We start from the raw sequence: 25210 nt of genomic DNA, 5'->3' as shown, positions 1-25210 counted from the left end.
TTATAATTATTTCTTGGTAATGGGTTAGAAAAAACAAATACAATAAAGGCACCAAGTCGATAAATTTAACAGTTCTGTGCACAAAATAATTCGTTGGAGCTCACGAAATCAGGTATCCTTTCCACCCATCGATCTCCTCTGAACTCTGTCGACCCTCAGATGGGACCACTCCCGGTGACCTACCAGAGCGCTCGACTCACGTCCAACCTCTCCTCTTCTCCTCCACCAAAAGCCCGTGCTTCTCCTCTGGTTTCCACACGTATAGAGAGAATAACATGACTTCCATTGACTAGCAAATGAATACAGGTCCCGTTGTCACTAATTATAACCCAAACATGCTGCTACAGAGAACCCCTTACCTCAGCAGTTAACATTACAGAGAAGTCATTTTGTCAGCCTTAACAATTAATATTACTGAGAACCCTACACCAATATTTACAAAAAGTTATCTACCAGAAGACACAATAATAGTGCCATACTACTTTTGTCCAGTGTGGACTCCTAGCATTCCTGATGTAGTTACAATCATATGTTGTTCCTCGACGTGCCTTGTGGCACATCAGGTGACAACTTCGCCGTTTCTTTAGCATTTTGTCTGTTTTATACAAGGCCGAGTTGGTAGCTCGACACTCAATCCAGTACGGTGGAAAGCGTGCAAAGATCCAGCCAGGTTTGAACCCGGGACCACTTGCGTCGAAGTCCATTACACCACTAGCCAGCTGTTACAATCATATTACAAAATAAAAGGAAGTATCTACCTTGATTACACTATACAAACAACATATACAAATGTACACAACCCCATTACTAAAGAAATGGAATATTCCACCATGTATGGCGGGAAAGGCGCTATAAAGCCAACCGGAGTGTATCAGCTCAGTTTAGGACCCACTATAAGAACATACAAGCGAAGACTACAGTAGCAAACGACAAGGCGACGAGTGTGTGTGTGCTCGTGCACAAGAGCCAAGTGCTCTCCACCACAAAAATAGAAAGCTGAAGTTTCAACAAGGCAGAAATAATTTAATAACTTAAATACAACATAATGACAGAATGGGTCTCAATACCCTCACTATTTTATAGAAATCGTTACTGAAAATGTATCTCTAACTCTGGATGAAGACATTTATGTAAGAAATTTTGTTCTATGGTAAGCAGAGTAGGTTGTGCATTTCCTACACATCTGTTCCTAGTTGCTACGTCAGCCCACTGGAACCCCTTTAAACATCACTGTACATCCTCACACCAGTTAGTGCAACCCAAGTGTGAGAAACGGGTATACCTGTAACTAACACAAATCTGAGATACGTGCTCTTGTATCTCTCCGAAGAAACAGCAAGGTGCTCGGAAAGTTCATGTTCAAACTCATTTAAAACCTGACTCCTATCCACTGTAAGCTCCTTTCCAAATTCACATATCCCTGGACTATGAGTCATCCCAAAACTGCCTAAAACCTTTTTTAAAATTCATGTAAGACATCTACCCCTTTGACAGTTCTTGGGATGGTAGAAGCTATTTCTGGGTATCGGGAATGTGGGGTTAATGATACACAAGGGCTAGCAAGAAGGGAGGACGGTTCTCAGCTGAGATATACACAGCATCTTATTTAATGCCTCTGTGAAATATCTGCAGAGAAAGGGTGAGTGAGAGCGTCACAGTTAAATACCTATCGGCCACCAGCTCAGTCAGCACGTGGCGAGTGACCCAAGTGTGTTACTGGAGGCAGAAGATGCAAACTCAGCGACATCAAAAGAATGAACGACTGCAGAACTACCCAAACCGACCTCCCCGGCATGCCAGTGAAGCCTGCTGGTAGAGTGTTTAGTCCTTCAGCGAGGGCAGAACCATGCGGAAGGTCAGGTTGACCCTGGGCACCAGCACCTTCTTGCGGACGGGCAGGCTGTGATACCAGTAGATGTTGGTCGGGTAGTTCATCGTCAGTAAGCTGCCGTGACCCAGCAGCAACTTCACTGGTTCCAGGTGACGCATCGGTCTCTTCCCTCGCGCATCTCGATGGCGGAAGATGAAGTCCCTGCAGGCGCCAAAGGAAACAGACGCGATGGGGCTGCGAGGCTGCAGTTCCTTCTCATCATCCCGATGTTCACCCATGTGGTCACTCCCATCTTTGTACCTGTCGAGTTGACAAGCAGAGGCATTATTAGCTCGCACTTGGCATTGCAACCAGGCGATGAAGCAATCCCAGAGGTTAAGATCGCACCGCCAGCTCTCTACCCCGCTTACCATAGAAACCATAGAAAAACTACAGCACAGAAACAGGCCTTTGGCTGTGCCGAACCATTTTCTGCCTAGTCCCACTGACCTGCACACGGACCATATCCCTCCATACACCTCTCATCCATGTACTTGTCCAAGTTTTTCTTAAATGTTAAAAAAGAACCCGCATTTACCACCTTGTCTGGCAGCTCATTCCATACTCCCACCACTCTCTGGGTGAAGAAGCCCCCCTTAATGTTCCCTTTAAACTCTTCCCCCCTCACTCTTAACCCATGTCCTCTGGTTTTTTTCCTCCCCTTGCCTCAGTGGAAAAAGCCTGCTTGCATTCACTCTATCTTTTCCCATGATAATTTTATCAAAACCTCTATCAAATCTCCCCTCATTCTTCTACGCTCCAGGGAATAAAGTCCTAACCTATTCAACCTTTCTCTGTAACTGACTTTCTCAAGTCCCAGCAACATCCTTGTAAACCTTCTCCGCACTCTTTCAACCTTACTAATATCCCTCCTGTAATTTGGTGACCAAAACTGAACACAATACTCCAGATTCGGCCTCACCAATGCCTTATACGACCTCATCATAACATTCCAGCTCTTATACTCAATACTTTGATTAATAAAGGCCAATGTACCAAAAGCTCTCTTTACGACCCTATCTACCTGTGACGCCACTTTTAGGGAATTTTGTATCTGTATTCCCAGATCCCTCTGTTCTACTGCACTCCTCAGTGCCTTACCATTTACCCTGTATGTTCTACGTTGGTTTGTCCTTCCAATGTGCAATACCTCACACTTGTCTGTATTAAGCTCCATCTGCCATTTTTCGGCCCATTTTTCCAGCTAGTCCAAGTCCCTCTGCAAGCTTTGAAAACCTTCCTCACTGTCCACTACACCTCCAATCTTTGTATCATCAGCAAATTTGCTGATCCAATTTACCACATTATCATCCAGATCATTGATATAGATGACAAATAACAATGGGCCCAGCACTGATCCCTGTGGCACACCACCCTTCCAGAAGTGCTCAGTGATTGGAGACCTCTGGTTTCTTATCTATTTTTTATTTACTCAGACACAGCACGGAACAGGACCTACCAACCCAACAAGCCCGTGTTGTCCAATTACACTCGTGACCAATTAACCTACTCACCCAAACGTCTTAGGAATGTGGTTGAAAACCGCAGCACCCAAAGGAAACACGTGATCATGAGGAGAATACACAAAACTCCTCAGACAGTGGCGGGAATAGTTACAAATTCAGACTCATTTATCACGTGTATATCCAAACGTACAGTGAAATGTACCATTTTCATTAACACACACACACAAACACCCACACACGTACGTGTATGTGCTGGGGGCCGCCAAGTGCCACCACACATTCTGATGCCAACATAGCATGCCTACAAGGTTCAGCAGAACAGAATTTAACCCGGGTCGTTGGCACTGTAATAGCATCACGCTGACCACCGTACTAGCCAATTGTGAACTTGTGAAAGGGAAAAGAAAATCTTCAGAGATCAGCAGGCATTTGTCATTGGCAAACTCAGTGTTAATGAGAAGCAAAATACTGCAGATTCTGGGAAGCTGAAATAAAACAAAGATTGAGTTTGAGGAGAATCCTTAGCAGGTCAGGCAGCACCCGTAAAGAAAAAAAGCGGAGTTACAGTTTCTGGTTGGCAGACTCATTAACCTGAAACTTTAACTATTTACCCCTTATACTGGCACAGTATTGCTAGCATTATGCTATTACAGCACCAGCTGTAAGTCCCTGTTCAATTCCCTCTATTGTCCTTAAGGAGTTTGTTTGCTCTCCCTGCGTCTGTGTGGGTTTCCTCCGGGTGCTCCAGTTTCCTCCCACATTCCAGAGGTGTACAGGTTAAGCTTAGTAAATTACAGGCATGCTAAGCTGGCAACGTAAACACACATGGAGCAACAATGGCTGACTATCATCCCTGAGGGTCGCTAGTTACTGAGATAGGCATTATGGTCACTGTTGCAGGTGAGATAACAGCAGGGGTAAGGTCACCTGGTCCCTCGTGCCTAGTGAGTTTCGAGTTCAATCCTGGCATCCTCTGTAAGGAGTGTGTACATCCACCCCATGAAACGTGTGGGTTTCCTCCAGGTGCTCCTCATTCCAAAGGTCAGTAGATTAATTTCTCATTGTAAGTTGTCCTGAGATTAGGCTAGGGTTAAAATGGTGGGGTGCTGGGAGCATGGCTCAAAATAAATTTTTTTAAAAAGCTGATGTTCTATCTCTGTACCACTTTCCTGCACTGGCCCCATATTATTTGTCCCCACTATCTTCATGCCACAATGTTTCTCGCTGTATAATACTGTGATTAGCTTGAGTTCCATAAACATCCGGTTGCTCAAGCAAAACTATAATTCTAAATAGATAACTTGTCTCCAATTTTAGACAGGAAAATAGACAGAGATCAGGAAAAGGCAAAGGCTGCCCACAATATGGGGCGGCACTTGAACATAGCTGTTAGCACAATTGCTTTACAGCCTTGACGATCACCGATTGGGGTTCGATTCTTGCCACTGTCTGCAAGGAGCCTGTACGTTCTCCCAGTGACTGTGTGGGTTCCCTCCCACATTCCGAAGAGGGACAAGTTAATGTTAGTGAGCTGCCTTGGTGCTGGAAACACAGTGACCCTTGCGGGCTGCCTTCACAATCCTCACTGATTTGACTTAATACAAATGATACATTTCACAGTATGTTTCAATATACATGTGACAAATAAAACAAATCTTGAAAATCCCATTGGTGTAAACTCAGGGGGCTCAACCATATATACCTTAAACAACTATAGAATTCTAAATATAGACAGTACTGTGCTAAAGTCTTATGAACATATATATCGTTACGACTTTTTGCACAGTACTATAGTAATTTTACGTATGGCACTGTACTGCTGCTGCTAAATAAAAACAAATTTCATGACATATGTGAGTGATGATAAACCTGATTCTGATATGGGTCTCGATTGTGGACTGAGATTGCGAAGGAGGCAGGGAGAGGGGAATCATGGTTGGGAAAAGGGGAAGGGAGAGGGAAACACCAGAGAGACATTCTGCCATAATCAATAAACTAATAGTTTGGAATCAAATGGCCTTGTCTGGTGTCTCGGGGCTGGGTGTGTCTGCACCTGCACCACCCCCTGCCTCTGGCACTCCTTGTCCGACACCCTCCCTCACCAGTCCAAATGTCCTTCATTCCCGTCAGATTTATAAGCTCACTCAGATACAGTACTGTGCAAAATTCTTAGGCTCCCCAGCTATGAATATGTGCCCAAGACATCTGTACAGTACTGTTAAGTTTCTGGCTCCAATTTTAGGTAAGGACATAGTCAATAACATCCCAACAAGCATCGCCCTGTTCTGACACAGAGCATCTGCAGAATCTCACGTTCATGGATTTCCTTTTCATTCTTGATCAGATGTTCCATCTCTGCCTCAAAACAGTTACCCAAGATAGGTACAAACACAAGAGATTACACAGTTGCTGAAAATCTTGAGCTACATGCACACAAAATGCTGGAGGAACTCAGCAAATCCAGCTGTATCTCTGGAGGGGAATGAACGGTAGATATTTCAGGCTGAGGGTCAGGGGCAGAAACACTGCAGGGGAATTGGATCAGCGGGGAATACTGTACATTAGGGTTAGTATCCCACACACTGATGGAGGATCAGCCATTTTAGAGGATATTATGGATTCTTCATCCTGTTCCTCACCTCCTGCACGATCACTCTTGAACCCACTCACCTGTTCACCAGCACAAAGTTGAATGTGTGCCCAGTCACCTGTGTCACTCTCTCCCTTATCTTCTCCAGCACAGGAGTCCAAGGCTTAGGGGACAAGGTCACCCCTGAATATCTGTAGGTCAAACCAGGGTCACCGTAGGTCACCTGTTTGCGTGGAATATTGTGCCATTTCCCAAACACCTGAACTTTAGTCAGATCACCTGAAGAGAAAAAAAAAACACAAAAATCAAAAGCATAATCATCGAGTCAGGAACGTGACACTCCAACAGATGCACACACCAGCGAGTGAGTGCGACACTGTCAGGGTTGCTGAGTTTTGGGTTCGGCATGAAATCAAAGTGCTGTCTGTTCTGGATAAACCATTGTGAAGAGAAGCAGAGGAAATAATTCTGATGACCAGAACATATGCATCTCCCAAGCCACTGAAAGAGTCTGTGTGACAGCTCACTATACACAAATTGACCAATAGTTCCTGCATTAAACACCAGCTGCAGTCTGAAGTACCTTGGTGCTGATGTCAAGAAAGGTATTGTAAAGAGAAAGATTCCGAGGATTAGCTTTATTTGCCGCAAGTACATCAAAACTTCTGTGAAACCTGTCATCTGTATCAACGACCAGCTTAGACTAAGGATGTGGTGGGGGCAGCCTGCAAGTGTCTTCACACATCCAGCGGCAACATAGCGTGCCCACAACTCACGAACCCCAACCCGTATGTCTTTGGACTGTGGGAGGAAACCAGAGCCCCCAGAGGAAACCCATGTGGTCACAGAAAGAATGTATAAACGGCTGACTGTGGTGGAAACTCAATCCCCATTGCTGGTGCTGAAAATCATTACACTAGCTGCCACGCCTTGGCTGAGGCTTTCTTTCACTACACAGTCTCCAGACTCTGTTTTCTTTTAAAAAGCTAATTTATTCTAACACACTGAGTCTGTCTACACTTTCTGCTGCCTTAGAAAAGCAGCAACGTAATCTATAATCGCCTGTGGGCCAGTCTTCCTCCCCCCGCCCCTCCTGGAAGGCTGAAGACTCAAGATTTGAGAGCATGAACCAGCAGACTCAAGCACAGCTTCTAGCCCACTGTCAGATCTTGAATGGACTCAGCATAAGCTATTAACCCTTCATCTCCCAACCTGTCCCAACAGTTTATCATCTACCCACACTGCACTTTCTTCAATGCAGTGCCACATTCTGCATGGTTTTATCCTTACTACCTCGACGATCTGTCTGGGTGGTCAGTACATGTGACTATAGCAAAGCAAACCAGGCAACATTTGATCCATCAAGTCAATGCCAGTTTCCAGGGCAGCAATCTCATTAGTCTAGTTCCTCCTCACCCCAATTCCCTGCTCTCAGATCCAGCAGACTCCCTTCAATTATTTCACCATTTGCCTGCACCAAGCAACAAGGGGTGGTACACAGTGAATCTACCAACATGGTATTTGTTTGTATGTAGCGTTTCATTGTGGGTGGCAGGGTGGGGATACGTCTCTACCAAGGATGTGTAAGGTGTTCCTTCCCTCCATTAGCCTGCAGGTCACCCTTGGGCAAGGTGTAGCACCTGCTTAGCCCCCCGTTCAGGGTCACGTGAAGCCATGGGAGCAGGTGGTGGATGGTCGTATGAGGGGCTGGTGCATATCACAGGTCCTGGTTATGCGACCACTGACACCAGGCAGGCAATCTCTGAAGAGTGTTGACAATAGCTGGGATCACCTGTCTTGTAAAGTCACTGCCAAGAAGGCAATGGCAAACTATTTTTGTAGAAAAATTTGGCAAGGACAGTCCTGGTCATGAAAAGACCATAAAATGCCCACATCATACAACACGGCAGATACGAACCAACAAGTGTTTTATTGATTCTGTTGTAATTCTTTGTTCTATAAAACCATAAGATATAGGAGCAGAATCAGGCCATTTAGCCCATCTAGTCTACTCTGCCATTTTATCATGGCTGATCCGATTTTCCTCTCAGGCCCAATCTTCTGCCTTCTCTCCGTATCCCTTCATGCCCTGATCAATCAAGAATCTATCAAACATTGGCTTGAATATGCAAGTTCCACAAATTCACCATTCCCTGTCTAAAGAAATTCCTCCTCATTTCCATTCTAAAAGGACGCTCCTCTATTCTGAGGCTGCGTCCTCTGATCTTAGACTCTCCCACCATAGGAAACATCCTCTCCACATCCACTCTATCAAGGCCTTTCACCATTCGATAGGTTTCAATTAGGTCACCCCTCTTTCCTCTGAATTCCAGTGAATACCAGCCCAGAGCCATCACTCTCCATGTGACAAACCATTCAATCCTGGAACCATTTCCATGAATCTCCTTTGAACTCTCTCCAGTTTCAGCACATCCTTTCTCAGATAAGGAGCCCAAAACTCCTCAGCAGTGCTTTATAAAGTCTCAACATTACATCCTTGCTTTTATATTCCAGTCCTTTTGAAATGAATGCTAACTCACATCTGCTTTTCTCACCAAAGACTCAACCTGCAAATCAATCTTCAAGGAATCCTGCACAAAGACTCCCATAAAACTATAGAACAATACAGCACAGAAACAGGCCTTTTGGCCCTTCTTGGCTGTGCCGAACCATTTTCTGCCTAGTCCCACTGACCTGCACACGGACCATATCCCTCCATAAACCTCTCATCCATGTACCTGTCCACGTTTTTCTTAAATGTTAAAAGTGAGCCCGCATTTACCACCTCGTCTGGCAGCTCATTCCACACTCCCACCACTCTGTGTGAAGAAGCCCCCCCTAATGTTCCCTTTAAACTTTTCCCTCTTCACCCTTAACCCATGTCCTCTGGTTTTTTTCTCCCCTTGCCTCAGTGGAAAAAGCCTGCTTGCATTCACTCTATCTATACCCATCATAATTTTATATACCTCTATCAAATCTCCCCTCATTCTTCTACGCTCCAGGGAATAAAGTCCTAACCTATTCAACCTTTCTCTGTAACTCAGTTTCTCAAGTCCCGGCGACATCCTTGTAAACCTTCTCCGCACTCTTTCAACCTTATTAATATCCGTCCTGTAACTTGGTGACCAAAACTGCACACAATACTCCAGATTCGGCCTCACCAATGCCTTATACAACCTCACCATAACATTCCGACTCTTATATTCAATACTTTGATTTATAAAGGCCAATGTACCAAAAGCTCTCTTTAAGCTGTTCCAAATCCCTTTGTGCCTCAGATTTTTGTATTTTCTCTCCATTTAGAAAATAGTCAACCCTTTTATTTCTGCTACCAAAGTGCATGACCATACACATTCTGACACTGTGTTCCATCTGCCACTTTGCCCATTCTCCTAATCTGTCTAAGTCCTTCTGTAGCCTCTTTATTTCCTCAAAACTACCCGCCTACTCCACACAGCAAAGCCGTCAATTCCATCATCCAAATCTTTGACATACAATGTAAAACGAAGCGGTCCCAACACAGACCCCTGTGGAACACCACTAATCACCGGAAGCCGACCAGAAAAGCCTCCCTTTATTCCCATGCTTTGCCTCCTGTCAACCAGCCACTGTTTTATCGTGCATCTATGCTAGAACCTTTTCTGTAATACCATGGGCTCATAGCTTGTTGATCAGCAGAGGTGTGGCACCTTGTCAAAGGCCTCCTGAAAATCTAAGTACACAACATCAACCAATTCTCCTTTGTCTATCCTGCTTGTTATTTCTTCAAAGAATTCCTACAGACTTGTCAGGCAAGATTTTCCCTTGAGGAAACTGTGCTTACATGGTCTATTTTATCATGTGCCTCCAAGTACCCTGAGTCCTCATCCTTAATTGACTCCAACATCTTCCCAACCACTGAGATCAAACTAACTAATTAGACATTGGCTCGATGGAAGAAGCCAGAGAGTGGTGGTAGAGAATTGCTTCTCTGAGTGGAGGCCTGTGACTAGTGGTGTGCCACAGGGATCAGTGCTGGGTCCATTGTTATTTGTCATCTATATCATTGATCTGGATGATAATGTGGTAAATTGGATCAGCAAATTTGCTGATGATACAAAGATTGCAGGTGTAGTAGACAGTGAGGAAGGTTTTCAGAGCCTGCAGAGGGACTTGGACCAGCTGGAAAAATGGCAGATGGAGTTTAATACAGACAAGTGTGAGGAATTGCACGTTGGCAGGACAAACCAAGGTAGAACATGCAGGGTTAATGATAAGGCACTGAGGAGTGCAGTGGAACAGAGGGATCTGGGAATACAGATACAAAATTCCCTAAAAGTGGCGTCCAAAGTAGATAGGGTCGTAAAGACAGCTTTTAGCACATTGGCCTTTATTAATCGAAGTATTGAGTATAAGAGCTGGAATGTTATGATGAGGTTGTATAAGGCATTGGTGAGGCCGAATCTGGAGTATTGTGTGCAGTTTTGGTCACCAAATACAGGAAGGATATAAATAAGGTTGAAAGAGTGCAGAAAAGGTTTACAAGGATGTTGTCAGGACTTAAGAAACTCGGTTACAGAGAAAGGTTGAATAGGTTAGGACTTTATTCCCTGGAGCGTAGAAGAATGAGGGGAGATTTGATAGAGGTATATAAAATTATAATGGGTATAGATAGAGGGAACGCAAGCAGGCTTTTTCCACTGAGGCAAGGGGAGAAAAAAACCAGAGGACATGGGTTAAGGGTGAGGGGGGAAAAGTTTAAAGGGAACATTAGGGGCGGCTTCTTCACACAGAGAGTGGTGGGAGTATGGAATGATCTGCCAGATGAGGTGGTAAATGCGGGTTTTTTTTAACATTTAAGAATAAATTGGACAGATACATGGATGGGAGATGTATGGAGGGATATGGTCCATGTGCAGGTCAGTGGGACTAGGCAGAAAGTGGTTCGGCACAGCCAAGAAGGGCCAAAAAGCCTGTTTCTGTGCTGTAGTTTCTATGGTTTCTATGGTTTTATGGTTAACTGTTCTATAATTTCCTGTTCTCTGCCTCTCCCCCTTCTTGTAGAGTGGTGTAACATTTGCAATTTTCCAGTCTTCTGGAACCATTTCAGAGTCTAGTAATTCTTGAAAGATCATTACTAATGCCCCCACAATCTCTTCAGCCACCTCATTCAGAACTCTGGGGTGTACACCATCTCATCCAGGTGACCTTTCAGTTTCCTAAGAACTTTGCCTCTAGAAATGGCAACTTCACACACTTCATGCCCCCGACACCTGGAACTTCCACCATACTGCTCGTGTCTTCCACAGTGGAGACCGACACAAAGTACTTATTCAGTTCCTCTGCCACTTCCTCTCCATCATAGTTTTCCAGCAGTCCGATAATCCACTCTCATCTCTCTTTTACACTTTATATATCTGAAGAAACCTTCAGTATCCTCTTTAAAATTATTGACCAGCTTACTTTTGTATTCCATCTTTACCTTCTTAATGACTTTGTTGCCTTCTGTTGCTATTTAAAAGCTTCCCACTCCTCTAATTTCCCACTAATTTTTGCTCTATACCCTCTCTTTGGCTCTTATGTCGACTTTGATTTCCCTTGTTAGCCATGCTCGTGTCATCTTGCCTTTAGAATACTTCTTCCTCTTTGGGATGTATATATCCTGAGCCTTCTGAATTGCTTCCAGAAATTCCAGCCATTGCGGCTTTGCCATTACCCCTGCCAGTGTTCTTTTCCAATCAATTCTGGCCAGCTCCTTTCTCATGCCTCTGTAATTTCCTATGCTTCATTGTAATAATGATAGCTTCTCGTTCTCAAATTTCAGGGTGAATTTGATCATATTATGGTCACTTGCCCCTTAAGCTCTCTAATCAATTCCGGTTCATTGCATAACACCAAATTCAAAATAGCTGATCCTCTACTTGGCTTAACCATGAGCTGCTCTATAAAGTCATCTCCTAGGCATTCTAGAAATCCCCCCTCTTGGAATCCCACACCAACCTGATTTTCCCAATCTACATGCATATGGAAATTCTCCATGACTATTGTAACATTGCCCTTTTGGCATGCATTTTCTAACTCCCATTGTAACTTGTAGACCACATCCATACTACTGTTTGGGGGTCTATATATAACTCTCATCAGGGTTTTCTTCACCCTTGCAGTTCCTTAGCTCCATCCACAACAATTCAACACCTTCTGACCCCATGTCACCAGTTTCTAATAATTTTTTTAAACCAACAGAGCCACACCACCTTCTCTGCCTATTGTTACGTACCCCGTAACTGGGTTGCCAAACCAGCAGAAATGGATCACTCAGTTGGAGTCTGGATTGCTAGAACTAAGAAAGTTTTATTAAAGAAATAAGCAACACAGTACTCTAATCAAAAGGATAATAAATGCAACAGTTCAGCAATGATAAACACACATGTCCACGGAATTAACATAACAGCATCAATCAAGCTCTATCATTGTCTAGGGGTAAATGATCAGTTTCAAAGTGACGCAAAGTTCAGTTCAGTTCGCAGTAATCGTTGCCATGGCGATGGACAATGTGGGGGCAGGAGAGACAGAACGAAAACGAATGAATATTTAAAACAGCTTCCACACACAGACCTGCGCAGGCAGCCTTCGGGCAAGTCCTTTGTGATGTCACCTGAGGTCACCGACCGTGACCCCTCCTTCAGATGCGGTCGATCCTCTGCAGTGATCCTGGCACCCAGGCAAGGGCGGATACACACCAGGTTCCCGCTGATCGTACCTTTCCACCCTGAGCGTCTAAGGCTTGATCCCGCGATCAGCCGTCCAAAAGCTTCCCACCGACTTGTGAGAGGCGCACCGCTTCCAGGGTCTCGTTACCTCGGGTGTCGTGTGTTTCCTGCCTTAGCGAACCTGTCCCTTTTTATCCCCCTGCTGGGGTATCGCTTGTCCATCACTTCAAACAGTTCAGGGTTCAAAGGGGGAGCCGCTCTAGACAACTCTCTCTCCCATCCCTTCATTACACATCTCCCAAATGCTGCTCCATTGTTTTTCCTTATCTCTCTCTCTCCTGAAGACAGGTGGCAGACCAACTGCTGATCACACAGGACAGCGAACATCTTATCTTTGTGTATTCTTGTCACACTATCCTTTTGGTAGGAGGTGTATCCTTGGACGTTAAGTTCGAAAATATAATCTTCTTTCAGCCACAATTCAGTGATGCCCACAACATCATACCTGCCAATCTGTAACTGTGCTACAAGTTCAGTGAACTTCAGTCCTGTATTCACCCTTTCCAATTTTGTCCGCCTTCTACATTGCAACTCATCCTGTTGACTGCAATTTTGCCCAATCACTAGCCTCTCCTCACTACATATTGCTTCAGTTCCCATCCCCTAGCCAAATTACTTTAAGCTCACCCAAACAACTGCAGTCAACCTGCCCGCAACGAGATTGGACCCCCTTGGGTTCAGGTGCAAGTCATCCCTTTTGTACAGGTCATACCTTCCCCAAAATAGATCCCAATGATCCATAAATCTGAACCGCTCCCCCGTACCAGTCCCTCAGCCATGCACTCATCTGCCAAATCATCCTATTCTTACTCTCAATGGCATGTGGCACAGGCAGCAATCCAGAGAATACCACCCTGAAGGTCCTGTTTCTCAGCTAGCTCCTAAAATCTCTCTTCAGGACCTCCTCACCTTGTGTGCCTGAGTCATAGCTGCCAATATGTACCACAACTCTGGCTGCTCACCCTCACCCTTGAGAATGATATGGACCTGATCAGAGACATCCCCGATCCTGGCACCTGGGAGACAACATACCCTCCGGGTGTCTCTGTCACGCCCACAGAGCCTCGTCTCTGTCCCTCTGACTAAGGAACCTCCTATCAACACTGCAGTCCTCGTCACCTCTCTGCTCTTCTGAACCACAGCGCCAGACCCGGTCTACTATGAATGCCTACAAGAAAATGAATGTCAAGGTGACATATACTTACCGTGATAATGGATTTTTGAAGTTCTTTTTTTGAGCTTGTCTTTTGGGGATGTGAGAAGAAACAAAAACACCTGGTAGAAACTAACACAGTCACAGGAAGAACTTGCAAACTCCACATGGACAGCACTCGTAGTCATGATCTATGGTGCTGTGAAGTAACAGCATTAACTGGTGTACCACTATGCCTCCCTCAATGAATGCAGCTACTAATCAGATCCTGTAGCTACCCTACCGTGGTGGCACTCGAACTGAAGTTACTGGATTGTTAGACCAGCCTTGGTCTTGGAATTTTACCGCCACACCACACCTGTATCTTCTGGTTCCACAGACTTCTCCAGTAAGTAATTCCACAATATAATTTATTATCACGTGTTAAAAGAAACCCTCTGCCTCAGACACAGGTTCCCAACATTTTACATGCCCTTGGTCTCTGATATCTCTGGCAGACTCCCAGTTCAAAAATTTCAATTTGCTCAGCTCGAACTCTCCTTCAATGTGAAGATATCAGCGCTTAACATTTCTGCAGGAGTTTTAACACCTTCAATAGAGACTGCTCAAGCTTCGCCTAATTTGGAGGAGGTTGTTGGGAGGAGATTCATTTGCTGGGTTAACAAGCTTCAAAGAGATTACTGGTGGAAAACCCTGGATTAATTCCATTATCAACTGTGCCACAATGGAATTTTTCTGGAAGGGGAATTATTGATCGGTTAAATGTTATTGAATATCCTGTACTGATAGATGAAAGGTTGCCCATTCCATTTCTCCTTGTCCACAGAAGCTGCCCAACTTGCCAACTATTTCTAATACTTATTATTTAGAATTTTTTAAAAAATCAGTCTTTGCTTTTTTTTTGGTCTAACTGCTATCAACAACACTTTACCCACCCCCCCCCCAATACTTCTGGCCCACCACCTTACAACCTAGCTTATTATGTATAGGTATCTAACACCTTACTCTCTACCTGCACTTTCTCTATAACTGTAACACTTTAGAACATAGTAAGCTACACCTCAGTACAGGCCCTTCAGCCCGCAATGTTGTGCTAACCTGTTATCCTACTCAAAAGTCAATCTAATCCTTTCCTCCCACATAGCCCTCCATTTAATACATGAGGCTATTTCAGAGTCTCTTAAATGTCTCTCTACCACCACTCCCGGCAGTGAGTTCCAAACACCCCCCACCCCTTGTGTAAAAAAGCTAGCTCTGATATCCCCCTTGGACTTTCTTTCAATCATCTTTAAATTTTAGCTGTTCCTACCCTGGGAGAAAGTCTCCGGCTGCCCACTCTGCCTCGCATCATCCAGTACACCTCTCATCCTCCTTCACTCCAACGAATAATGCCCCAGTTTGCTCAACTTCATTCTGCGTTCTGTTATCGTACTACCTCGATGCACTGTGTGATGAAACGATCTGTAAGGGTGCCAAGTACACACGGAGTTTCACGGAGTTTCACGTAACACGTAGCAGATTGCCACCCCCAGCAGGTACGTGGAATCAGTGTGCCTTTAAAAACAGAGTGTGGCATGCAATGTATCTGCCGGTGCTCTCACACAGGAGAGTTCGTTACTTGCCTTAGTAAGCAGCAGATCTAAAATACCTACACGTTTATCCCCATCACCAACAAAGGGAGTTTGAGAGAGTTCACGATTCTGGGGTTAAATGGCTGGTCGTATGAAGAGCAGTTGATGGCTCTGGGCCTGTATTCCGAAGAATGAGGGGTGACCTCATTGAAACTTCTTGCATGGTGAAAAGCCTTGACAGAGTGGATGTGGAGAGGATGTTTCCAATGGTGGGAGAGTCTACGACCAGAGGGCACAACCTCAGAATACAGGGGTGTACTTTTAGAACAGAGGTGAGGAGGAATTTCTACAGCCAGAGAGTGGTGAATCTGTCAAATTCTTTGCCACAGGCAGTTGTGGAGGCGAAGTCTTTATGTATATTTAAGGCAGAGGTTGATAGGTTCCTGATTGGTCAGAGCATGAAGGGATATGGGGAGAAGGCAGGAGACTGGGGCTGACAGGAAAATTGGACAGCCATGATGAAATGGCAGAGCAGAGTCGATGGGCCAAATGGCTTAATTCTGTCCCTATATCTTCTGGTCTTAAACATGTAAACCAGGTTGCTTTCATTTCAGAGGTGAGATTTCTACTGACAGAATGGTGAATTGCGTGAACTTCCCATTCCTTCCCTTAACATATTTATTTAGAGATACAGCACCGTGACAAGCCCTTCCAGGTCAATAAGCCCATGTGACTAATTAACCTAGTAACCCGTACGTCTTTGGAATGTGAAAGGAAACAGAAGCACCCAGAGGAAATCCATACGGTTAAAACTCTTCGAAATGGTGGCAGAGCTGAAGTCGGGTCTGTGGCACTGTAATAGTATTACGCTAATGTGCCACGTCTAATCTGTACCTGAAAAATACTCCAGTGTTCTCTCCAATTCCAGGAATATGTCATCAGCCTCAGATTTGGTGAAGAGTTTGGTGTAGTCACAGTTCAGTCCGTCGGCTCGGAGATGCTTCCAGGACACGGTGACATTGCTCTCTGATTGCTGCTGGGCCAAGGACGGCACTAGACATCCTCCGCCTCCCCCTGACTCGTTTCTTCTCAGTTTCTTCCTGGGGCTCTCTGCTTCTCCATCACGCACACTCTCCGGGTCCTCGATCTTCTCCTTTCGATCCAACCTGCCATTCCTAGGAGTCTTCAACTTGTTCACCACCACAAACCTGTCCATCATTACACTGAGTGGCTTCCACCGAGATACAGCTTCAGCAGCAGTCTAGTCAGAAAACAGAACACAGACTTTCATCAACTGTGCATGATAAGATAGACTCTTGACCTCACAATCTACTTCGTTATGATCTTGCACTTTATTTACCTGCACTACACTTTCTCTGTCATTGTTTTATTCTGCATTATTGTTTTACCTTGTTCAAAATGTTTCAATTTATCAGTGAAACTCCAACAATCCAGCACCCTCCAGCCTTTTGATTGCAGCAAACTCTCCCCCCACCTCCACCTTTTAAGTCACCTCCTCGGCTTTTTTCTCTCCAGGCTTGCTGAAGGATTTCGGCCCAAAACATTGACTGAATTTTTTCTCCCCCATAGATGCTGCCTGGCCTGCTGAGTTCCTCCAGCATTTTGTGTGTGATGCTCAGATTCCGAGTTCCAGCATCTGCAGATTTTCTTTTGTTTCAGATTCTCTGGACAGCTGGATCAGAAACCGATTCAGGTTCATAATCAGAAATTAGATTTATTTGTCACAAGTATATAGCAAAATGTGCCGTTGCATTAACAACCAACATTAGCTGGAGGCAGCCTGCACATGTCAGCGTGCTCCCACCACCAACAGAACGTCCTAACCCTTATTCATGCGTCTTTGGAATATGGAAGGTAATCAGCGCAGCCGGGGAAACCAACGCGATCATGGAGAGAAAGTACAAACGCCTTAAAGACCGTGAGGGAATCGAACCCTGTGCGCGCTGCCGGCCCTGTAAACCATTAACCTAACTGCTACACCACTCTGTCGCCCTGATCTATGTCACAAAATCTATTGTGTTGTCGCTTACACAATCAGTGATAATAAATCCGATTCCGACCCCGCGTCAAGAAAATCTACAAGTCTGGCACCATCAGTGGCTGGAGGGCGCTGGATTACTGGGGCTGCACTGATGAGTTGGAATATGCGTATTGTCAAGTGTAGGGAGATTCAGCGAAAGCCCTGTCTCGTGCGCAGTTCAATCATTACACAGTGCACTGAGGCAGCAGCGCGATCTCTTGGCTCGAGTATGCTGTTGTCTATCGGTGGCTGTAGAGGCCGATCTGAGATCCTCATACCCTGGTGCAGTGTGGGCAAGGGAAAACAATAACAGAATGCAAACTACAGAACAAGATGTTACTCCTATTAAAATCAAACATACTGTCATTTCACTTGTTTCAAACACATTACTTAGGAGAGTAATATCTTTTCCTGTGAACCTGGCAAGTTTATAGAGAACATAAAACATAGAATAGTACAGCACAGTACAGGCCATTCGGCCCACAATGTTGTGCCGACCCTCAAACCCTGACTCCCATATAAGCCCCCACCTTAAATTCCTTCATATACCTGTCTAGTAGTCTCTTAAACTTCACTAGTGTATCTGCCTCCACCACTGACTCAGGCAGTGCATTCTACGCACCAACCACTCTCTGGGTAAAAAAACCTTCCTCTAATATCCCCCTTGAACTTCCCACCCCTTACCTTAAAGCCATGTCCTCTTGTATTGAGCAGTGGTGCCCTGGGGAAGAGGCGCTGGCTATCCACTCTATCTATTCCTCTTATTATCTTGTACACCTCCATCATGTCTCCTCTCATCCTCCTTCTCTCCAAAGAGTAAAGCCCTAGCTCCCTTAACCTCTGATCATAATACATACTCTCTAAACCAGGCAGCATCCTGGTAAATCTCCTCTGTACCCTTTCCAATGCTTCCACATCCTTCCTATAGTGAGGCGACCAGAACTGGGCACAGTACTCCAAGTGTGGCCTAACCAGAGTTTTATAGAGCTGCATCATTACATCGCGACTCTTAAACTCTATCCCTCGACTTATGAAAGCTAACACCCCATAAGCTTTCTTAACTACCCTTTCTATCTGTGAGGCAACTTTCAGGGATCTGTGGACATGTACCCCCAGATCCCTCTGCTCCTCCACACTACCAAGTATCCTGCCATTTACTTTGTACTCTGCCTTGGAGTTTGTCCTTCCAAAGTGTACCACCTCACACTTCTCCGGGTTGAACTTCATCTGCCACTTCTCAGCCCGCTTCTGCATCCTATCAATGTCTCTCTGCAATCTTTAACAATCCTCTACACTATCTACAACACCACCAACCTTTGCGTCATCTGCAAACTTGCCAACCCACCCTTCTACTCCCACATCCAGGTCGTTAATAAAAATCACGAAAAGTAGAGGTCCCAGAACAGATCCTTGTGGGACACCACTAGTCACAATCCTCCAATCTGAATGTACTCCCTCCACCACGACCCTCTGCCTTCTGCAGGCAAGCCAATTCTGAATCCACCTGGCCAAACTTCCCTGGATCCCATGCCTTCTAACTTTCTGAATAAGCCTACCGTGTGGAACCTTGTCAAATGCCTTACTAAAATCCATATAGATCACATCCACTGCACTACCCTCATCTATATGCCTGGTCACCTCCTCAAAGAACTCTGTCAGGCTTGTTAGACACGATTTGCCCCTCACAAAGCCATGCTGACTGTCCCTGATCAGACCATGATTCTCTAAATGCCCACAGATCCTATCTCCAAGAATCTTTTTCAACAGCTTTCCCACCACAGATGTAAGGCTCACTGGTCTACAATTACCCGGGCTATCCCTACTACCTCTTTTGAACAAAGGGACAACATTCACCTCCCTCCAATCCTCCGGTACCATTCCCGTGGACAACGAGGACATAAAGATCCTAGCCAGAGGCTCAGCAATCTCTTCTCTCGCCTCGTGGAGCAGCCTGGGGAATATTCCGTCAGGCCCCAGGCACTTATCCATCCTAATGTATTTTAACAATTCCAACACCTCCTCTCCCTTAATATCAACATGCTCCAGAACATCAACCTCACTCATATTGTCCTCACCATCATCAAGTTCCCTCTCATTGGTGAATACCGAAGAGAAGTATTCATTGAGGACCTCGTTCACTTCCACAGCCTCCAGGCACATCTTCCCACCTTTATCTCTAATCGGTCCTACCTTCTCTCCTGTCATCCTTTTTTTCTTCACATAATTGAAGAATGCCTTGGGGTTTTCCTTTACCCTACTCACCAAGGCCTTCTCATACCCGCTTCTTGCTCTTCTCAGCCCTTTCTTAAGCTCCTTTCTTGCTTCCCTATATTCCTCAATAGACCCATCTGATCCTTGCTTCCTAAACCTCATGTATGCTGCCTTCTTCCACCTGACTAGATTTTCCACCTCACTTGTCACCCATGGTTCCTTCACCCTACCATTCTTTATCTTCCTCACGGGGACAAATTTATCCTTAACATCCTGCAAGAGATCTCTAAACATCGACCACATGTCCATAGTACATTTCCCTGCAAAAACATCATCCCAATTCACACCAAGTTCTAGCCTTATAGCCTTATAATTTGCCCTTCCCCAATTAAAAATTTTCCTGTCCTCTCTGATTCTATCCTTTTCCATGATAACACTAAAGGCCAGGGAGCAGTGGTCACTGTCCCCCAGATGCTCACCCACTGAGAGATCTGTGACCTGACCCGGTTCATTACCTAGTACTAGATCTAGTATGACATTCCCCCTGGTCGGCCTGTCCACATACTGTGACAGGAATCTGTCCTGGACACACTTAACAAACTCTGCCCCATCTAAACCCTTGGAACTAATCAGGTGCCAATCAATATTAGGGAAGTTCAAGTCACCCATGATAACAACCCTGTTATTTTTGCACCTTTCCAAAATCTGCCTCCCAATCTGCTCCTCTGTATCTCTGCTGCTACCAGGGGGCCTATAGAATACCCCCAGTAGAGTAACTGCTCCCTTCCTGTTCCCGACTTCCACCCATACTGACTCAAAAGAGGATCCTGCTACATTACCCACCCTTTCTATAGCTGTAATAGTATCCCTGACCAGTAATGCCACACCTCCTCCCCTTGTCCCCCCCTCTCTATCCCTCTCAAAGCACTGAAATCCGGGAATATTGAGAATCCATTCCTGCCCTGGTGCCAGCCAAGTCTCTGTAATGGCCACTACATCATAATTCCATGTATCTATCCAAGATCTCAGTTCATCACCTTCGTTCCTGACGCTTCCTGCATTGAGGTACACACGTTTCAGCCCTTCTACCTTACTGTCTTTACACTGTTTATTCTGCTTCTCTTTCCTCAAAGCCTCTCTGTATGTTAGATCTGGCTTTACTCCATGCACTTCTTTCGCTGCTCTATCGCTCTGCGTCCCATCCCCCTCGCAAATCAGTTTAAACCCTCCCGAACCATGCTAGCAAACCTACCTGCAAGGATATTGCTCCCCCTCAAGTTCAGGTGCAACCCATCCAATCTGTACAGGCCCCACCTTCCCCAGAAGAGATCCCAATGATCTAAAAATCTAAAACCCTGCTCCCTGCACCAACTCCTCAGCCACACATTCAACTGCCATCTCCTCCAATTCTTACCATCACTGTCACATAGCACTGGCAGCAATCCTGAGAACGCCACCCTTGAGGTCCTGTTCGTCAGCCTTCTGCCTAGTTCCCGAAACTCACACTTCAGGACCTCATCCCTTTTCCTGCCTATGTTGTTGGTCCCAACATGTATCACGACTTCTGGTTGCTTTCCCTCTCATACCAGGATGTCATGCACCCGGTCAGAGACATCCCGGACCCTGGCACCCGGGTGACAACAAACCATGCGGGTGTCCTTCTCAAGTCCACAAAATCTCCTGTCTGCTCCCCTGACTATACAGTCTCCAATGACGACAGCTCTCCTCTTCTCAGTCCCACCCTTCTGCACCACAGGGTCAGACTCAGTGTCGGAGGCCCTGCCACCGTGGCTCACACCTGGTCGGTCGTCCCCGCCAACATATCCAGGACGGTAAACTTATTATTCAAGGGAATGGCTACAGGGGTGCTCTGCACTACCTGTCTGCTCACCTTCGCTTTCACCCCTCTGACTGTCACCCAACGACCTGCTTCCGACAGCCTAGGTGTGACTACCTCCCTGTAGCTCTCATCTATGACTGCCTCATTCTCCCTTATGAGTTGAAGGTCATCCAGCTGCTGCTCCAGATTTTTTACATGGTCTTCCAGATCGCCCAGCTGTATGCACTTCTTGCAGATGTGACTCTGCGAGAGAGGGGCATTCCCCCAAGACGGCCACATCTCACATGAGAGGCACATCACCGTCTCAGGAGACATTGTAAAAACTACCTGCGAGCTAGCTTGTCCTCCGCCTCTTCTCGTCGAAGTCTCTGGAGTCAAAGCCTCAAAGCTCCACTCCTTCACTGGCCGCTTTCCACAGGAGCAAGAAAATATATAAACAAAACGACAAACTGCTGGAGGAACTCAGTGGGTCAGGCAGCATCTGTGGAGGGATATGGACAATCGACATTTTTGTCTTTATCTTCTCGACTCAGAACATTGACCCACTGTGCTCCCTCAACAGTCCCTTGTCTGCAAGATGCAAAGGAGTACCACACAGCCCTTCTAACCTCAAACATTCCTGACTTCTGTTGTTCCTGCTCTAGCCACCTGTAGCCCAGAGTCCAGACCCTGACTCTGACTGTACACCCTGTGCATCCTGGGCCCTCAACGCTAGGTCAGAACTCGTGAGTACTGCACTGCGCGGGTTTCTAAACAATCAGTAGCCAGTTATCTGGTTGTCACCGTATTTCCCCCAAGGCATCGTCAATAGTAGGGTCCCTCAATCCCACATGCAAGTCAGGAAGCAGTGGGCCATTTGGTCCGGTGGGCTTGCTCCATCAATACGAGCACGACTGCAGCACAATACAGGATTATCGACTGTCACACGTGAATGGAAATGTACGAGGATGTACCGGGGGCAGCTCACAAGGTGCCAAGTTTCAGAGGTTCATCCCATTGCCAAAGTATGCATGTATAATACAACTCTGATATTTGTCTTCTCCAGATAGCCAGGAAATACAGAAAGACCATGGGGTTTGAAAAAAGAAATGACATCAACTTCCCCCCACCGGCACAAAAAAGACAAAACTCACAGTCTCCAAGAAACCCCTACTCTGCAGCAAAAAAAAACAGTGACATTAACAGTGCCTGACCCCCTCAATCACGAAATGAAACAGCGACAATAACAGTCCCCACCCTCTCACTCACAGAAAAGAACAGCAACAGTAGTTCTAAACCCCCCAACACCCAACCTTACCCACAAAACATTTACAGATCACCCACCCACCAATTGTCCACAAGAAAGAAAACACTGAAAAACTGCAGAAACCAGTATGAAGACCAGTCCAATATTCACATTAATCTCAGAATATCAGAAACTTTTTCATCTGCATATGAGGAGACCAGCCACACAAACTCAGTCCTTTTGTAAAGGGTGACTGCGCCCTGGGTGCTAACGCCTCTGATCCAGGGCAGAACAAGCCGATCCAGCCGCTGACCATCCCCCCTCCGCATTCGCTGCGATGCTTCAATCTTCCTCGCTGCTTTGAGATGGAGTCATTCACGACCCCGCTGGTCCTTTCCACAAGTCAGTCTGTGTTCTCGAACCTTTCTTTTCGTGCCCCCCCCCACCCCACTATCTTTGATCTCCACGAGGCAGCTCCCTGGATCTATCATAGCGCAGGTTCCTACGATTGAGACCCAAACTGTACATCACAGTTTCCGTAATACAAACAAGGCATAAAGAACAAACAAAGGTGGAGAAGTGAAATAATTGGAAAGGTTTGCTATCTGAAAGATGTCGCTCAAGGAAACGTTGTCCAAGGACTCATCACTTGCTGGCACCATCTTGACCAAAAGTACCTATGCCCTCCAGTTTGATATTTACATCCTGACTTTGCCCCAATATATGACTCATATAAACGATCCAGGACATGTTCCTGCGTTCTCCTCATCTCGTTCTCTCTGCCCATTAGTATTACATAGCATCTAACTCCTCCCTGAATGTGCTTCAGAATTTGCCCCCCACTGCTGAAACCGCTTCGTCATCCTTTTGGAGAAGAAATTACTCCCTGTCTCAGTCCCAAAATCCTCACACTCTTCCGCAATTAGACCACAAGACATAGGAGCAAAATCAGGCCATTCAGCCCATCAAATCTGCTCCACCATTCCAGCATGATTGATTTATTACCCCTCATTCTCCTGCCTTCTCTCCGTAACATTTGACTCCCTGACTAATCAAGAATCTATCAACCTACACACACAAAAAATGCTGGTGAACGCAGCAGGCCAGGCAGCATCTCTAGGAAGAGGTACAGTCGACGTTTCAGGCCGAGACCCTTCGTCAGGACTAACTGAAAGAAGAGATAGTAAGAGATTTGAAAGTGGGAGGGGAGGGAGAGATCCAAAATGATAGAAGATGGGGGGGGGGGGTGAGGGATGGAGCCAAGAGCTGGGAAGTTGATTGGCAAAAGGGATACCAGGCTGGAGAAGGGAGAGGATCAAGGGACGGGGAGCCTGGGGAGAGAGAGAAGGGGGGAGGGGAGCCCGGAGGGTGGAGAGCAGGCAAGGAGTTATAGTGAGAGGGACAGAGGGAGAAAAAAGAAAAAAGGGGGAAATATATTAAATAAATAAGGGATGGGTTGTGAAGGAGAGTGGGGGCATTAACGTAAGTTAGAGAAGTCAATATTCATGCCATCAGGTTGGAGGCTACCCAGACGGAATATAACCTATTTTTGTATCCTCAATGACTTGATCTCCACAGCCGGCTGTGGCAATGAACTTCAGAGACTCGCCACCCTTTGGCTAGAGAACTATCACTTCCCACCTTCAGTAACATCCTTCTAGTCTGCCAGTGCCGTCAGCACTTTGGTAGTGTCACTGAGCCTGCACCCCGTTCTTTTAAACTCTGTCGAATATAAGGCCAACATTGGGACCTACACACTGCAAGACAGGGAACTAAGTAAAGTGCCCATTCCATAGCTTCGACCTGGGAAATTCCTTTCCCTTCACAGATGCTGCTCGACCCCTTAACTTCGTATGGCAGATCGTTTGTTGTTAACAAACACCGGGGCAGATCCGGTCCTGATGAAGGGTCCGGATTTCCAGCAGATCTTGTATTCAGCTTACCTCCCAATCACACTTTTCTCCCCAGGTTTCAATTTTGGTTGCATTACAGGATTAAAATGACAAGCTCACTGTTTACCTGGCCGTCCTGCAGCCCCACTCTCGGCTGTTATCTAAACAAACCCCCCTTCAAACAGGACTCCAGTAAACCACTTCCTGCACCGAGGGGAGGTCAGAAAACCACGTGTCCAAGATTAGCCAATCAATCTCTTCTTCTAACTCACTCTTAACCCCATGTTACCTAAATGCAAGCGATAGGAAGGAATAAATTTAATGACTTGGGGATAAAACTGTGTAAATGCAAGTTCAACATGTCATTCACAGAGCTTTAATACTGTGAAATTGCAACAGCTACGTATAATAAGATTAGCCTTTTGCTTAATTGTGAAAATAGTTTTTTTTTTGGTTGACCTCGGAATATCCAAACAATAGATTTGGAGTTTAAATTCAAAGTAAGCATTTATTATCAAAGTAGCTATATGTTACCAATCGTTTCCCACTGATTTAAAAACAGGGTAAAAGTAAAAAATACGAAAATATTCCATTAATTTAAG

At 45.6% G+C, this 25210-nt stretch overlaps 1 protein-coding gene across 3 annotated transcripts; it reads right to left on the bottom strand.

Annotated features, from left to right (window-relative positions):
- Positions 1–24835, bottom strand: alkbh2 (alkB homolog 2, alpha-ketoglutarate dependent dioxygenase). 3 transcript variants are annotated; one of them, XM_072247754.1, is made up of 4 exons: positions 24736–24835; positions 16294–16660; positions 6007–6205; positions 1–2131 (listed from the first exon to the last, which is right to left on the bottom strand). In XM_072247754.1, exons 2-4 carry the CDS (start codon positions 16616–16618, stop codon positions 1822–1824), a joined length of 834 nt encoding a protein of 277 aa, XP_072103855.1. In that variant the 5' UTR covers positions 16619–16660; positions 24736–24835; the 3' UTR covers positions 1–1821. The 3 variants fall into 3 exon arrangements, with proteins under 3 accessions (XP_072103855.1, XP_072103856.1, XP_072103857.1); XM_072247755.1 differs by lacking the exon at positions 24736–24835 and adding an exon at positions 24660–24690; XM_072247756.1 differs by lacking the exon at positions 24736–24835 and adding an exon at positions 21819–21837.
- Between the last annotated feature and the right edge of the window lie 375 nt (positions 24836–25210).

This window comes from Mobula birostris, chromosome 31, assembly GCF_030028105.1.
Source record: "Mobula birostris isolate sMobBir1 chromosome 31, sMobBir1.hap1, whole genome shotgun sequence".
NCBI classification, from domain to species: domain Eukaryota; kingdom Metazoa; phylum Chordata; class Chondrichthyes; order Myliobatiformes; family Myliobatidae; genus Mobula; species Mobula birostris.
The sequence above is the reverse complement of the archived record's forward strand: the minus strand, read 5'-3'. Positions and strand labels throughout refer to the sequence as shown.

Bases quoted from the DNA above. Each gene is read 5' to 3' on its own strand.
- alkbh2 (XM_072247754.1), bottom strand. From the start codon at position 16,618: ATGATGGACAGGTTTGTGGTGGTGAACAAGTTGAAGACTCCTAGGAAT. The intron at 6,206-16,293 runs GTACAGATTAGA...TTTTCTCTTCAG, and splicing joins AACACTGGAGTATTTTTCAG to GTGATCTGACTAAAGTTCAG. The intron at 2,132-6,006 runs GTGAGTGGGTTC...TCAACTCGACAG, and splicing joins AACTTTGTGCTGGTGAACAG to GTACAAAGATGGGAGTGACC.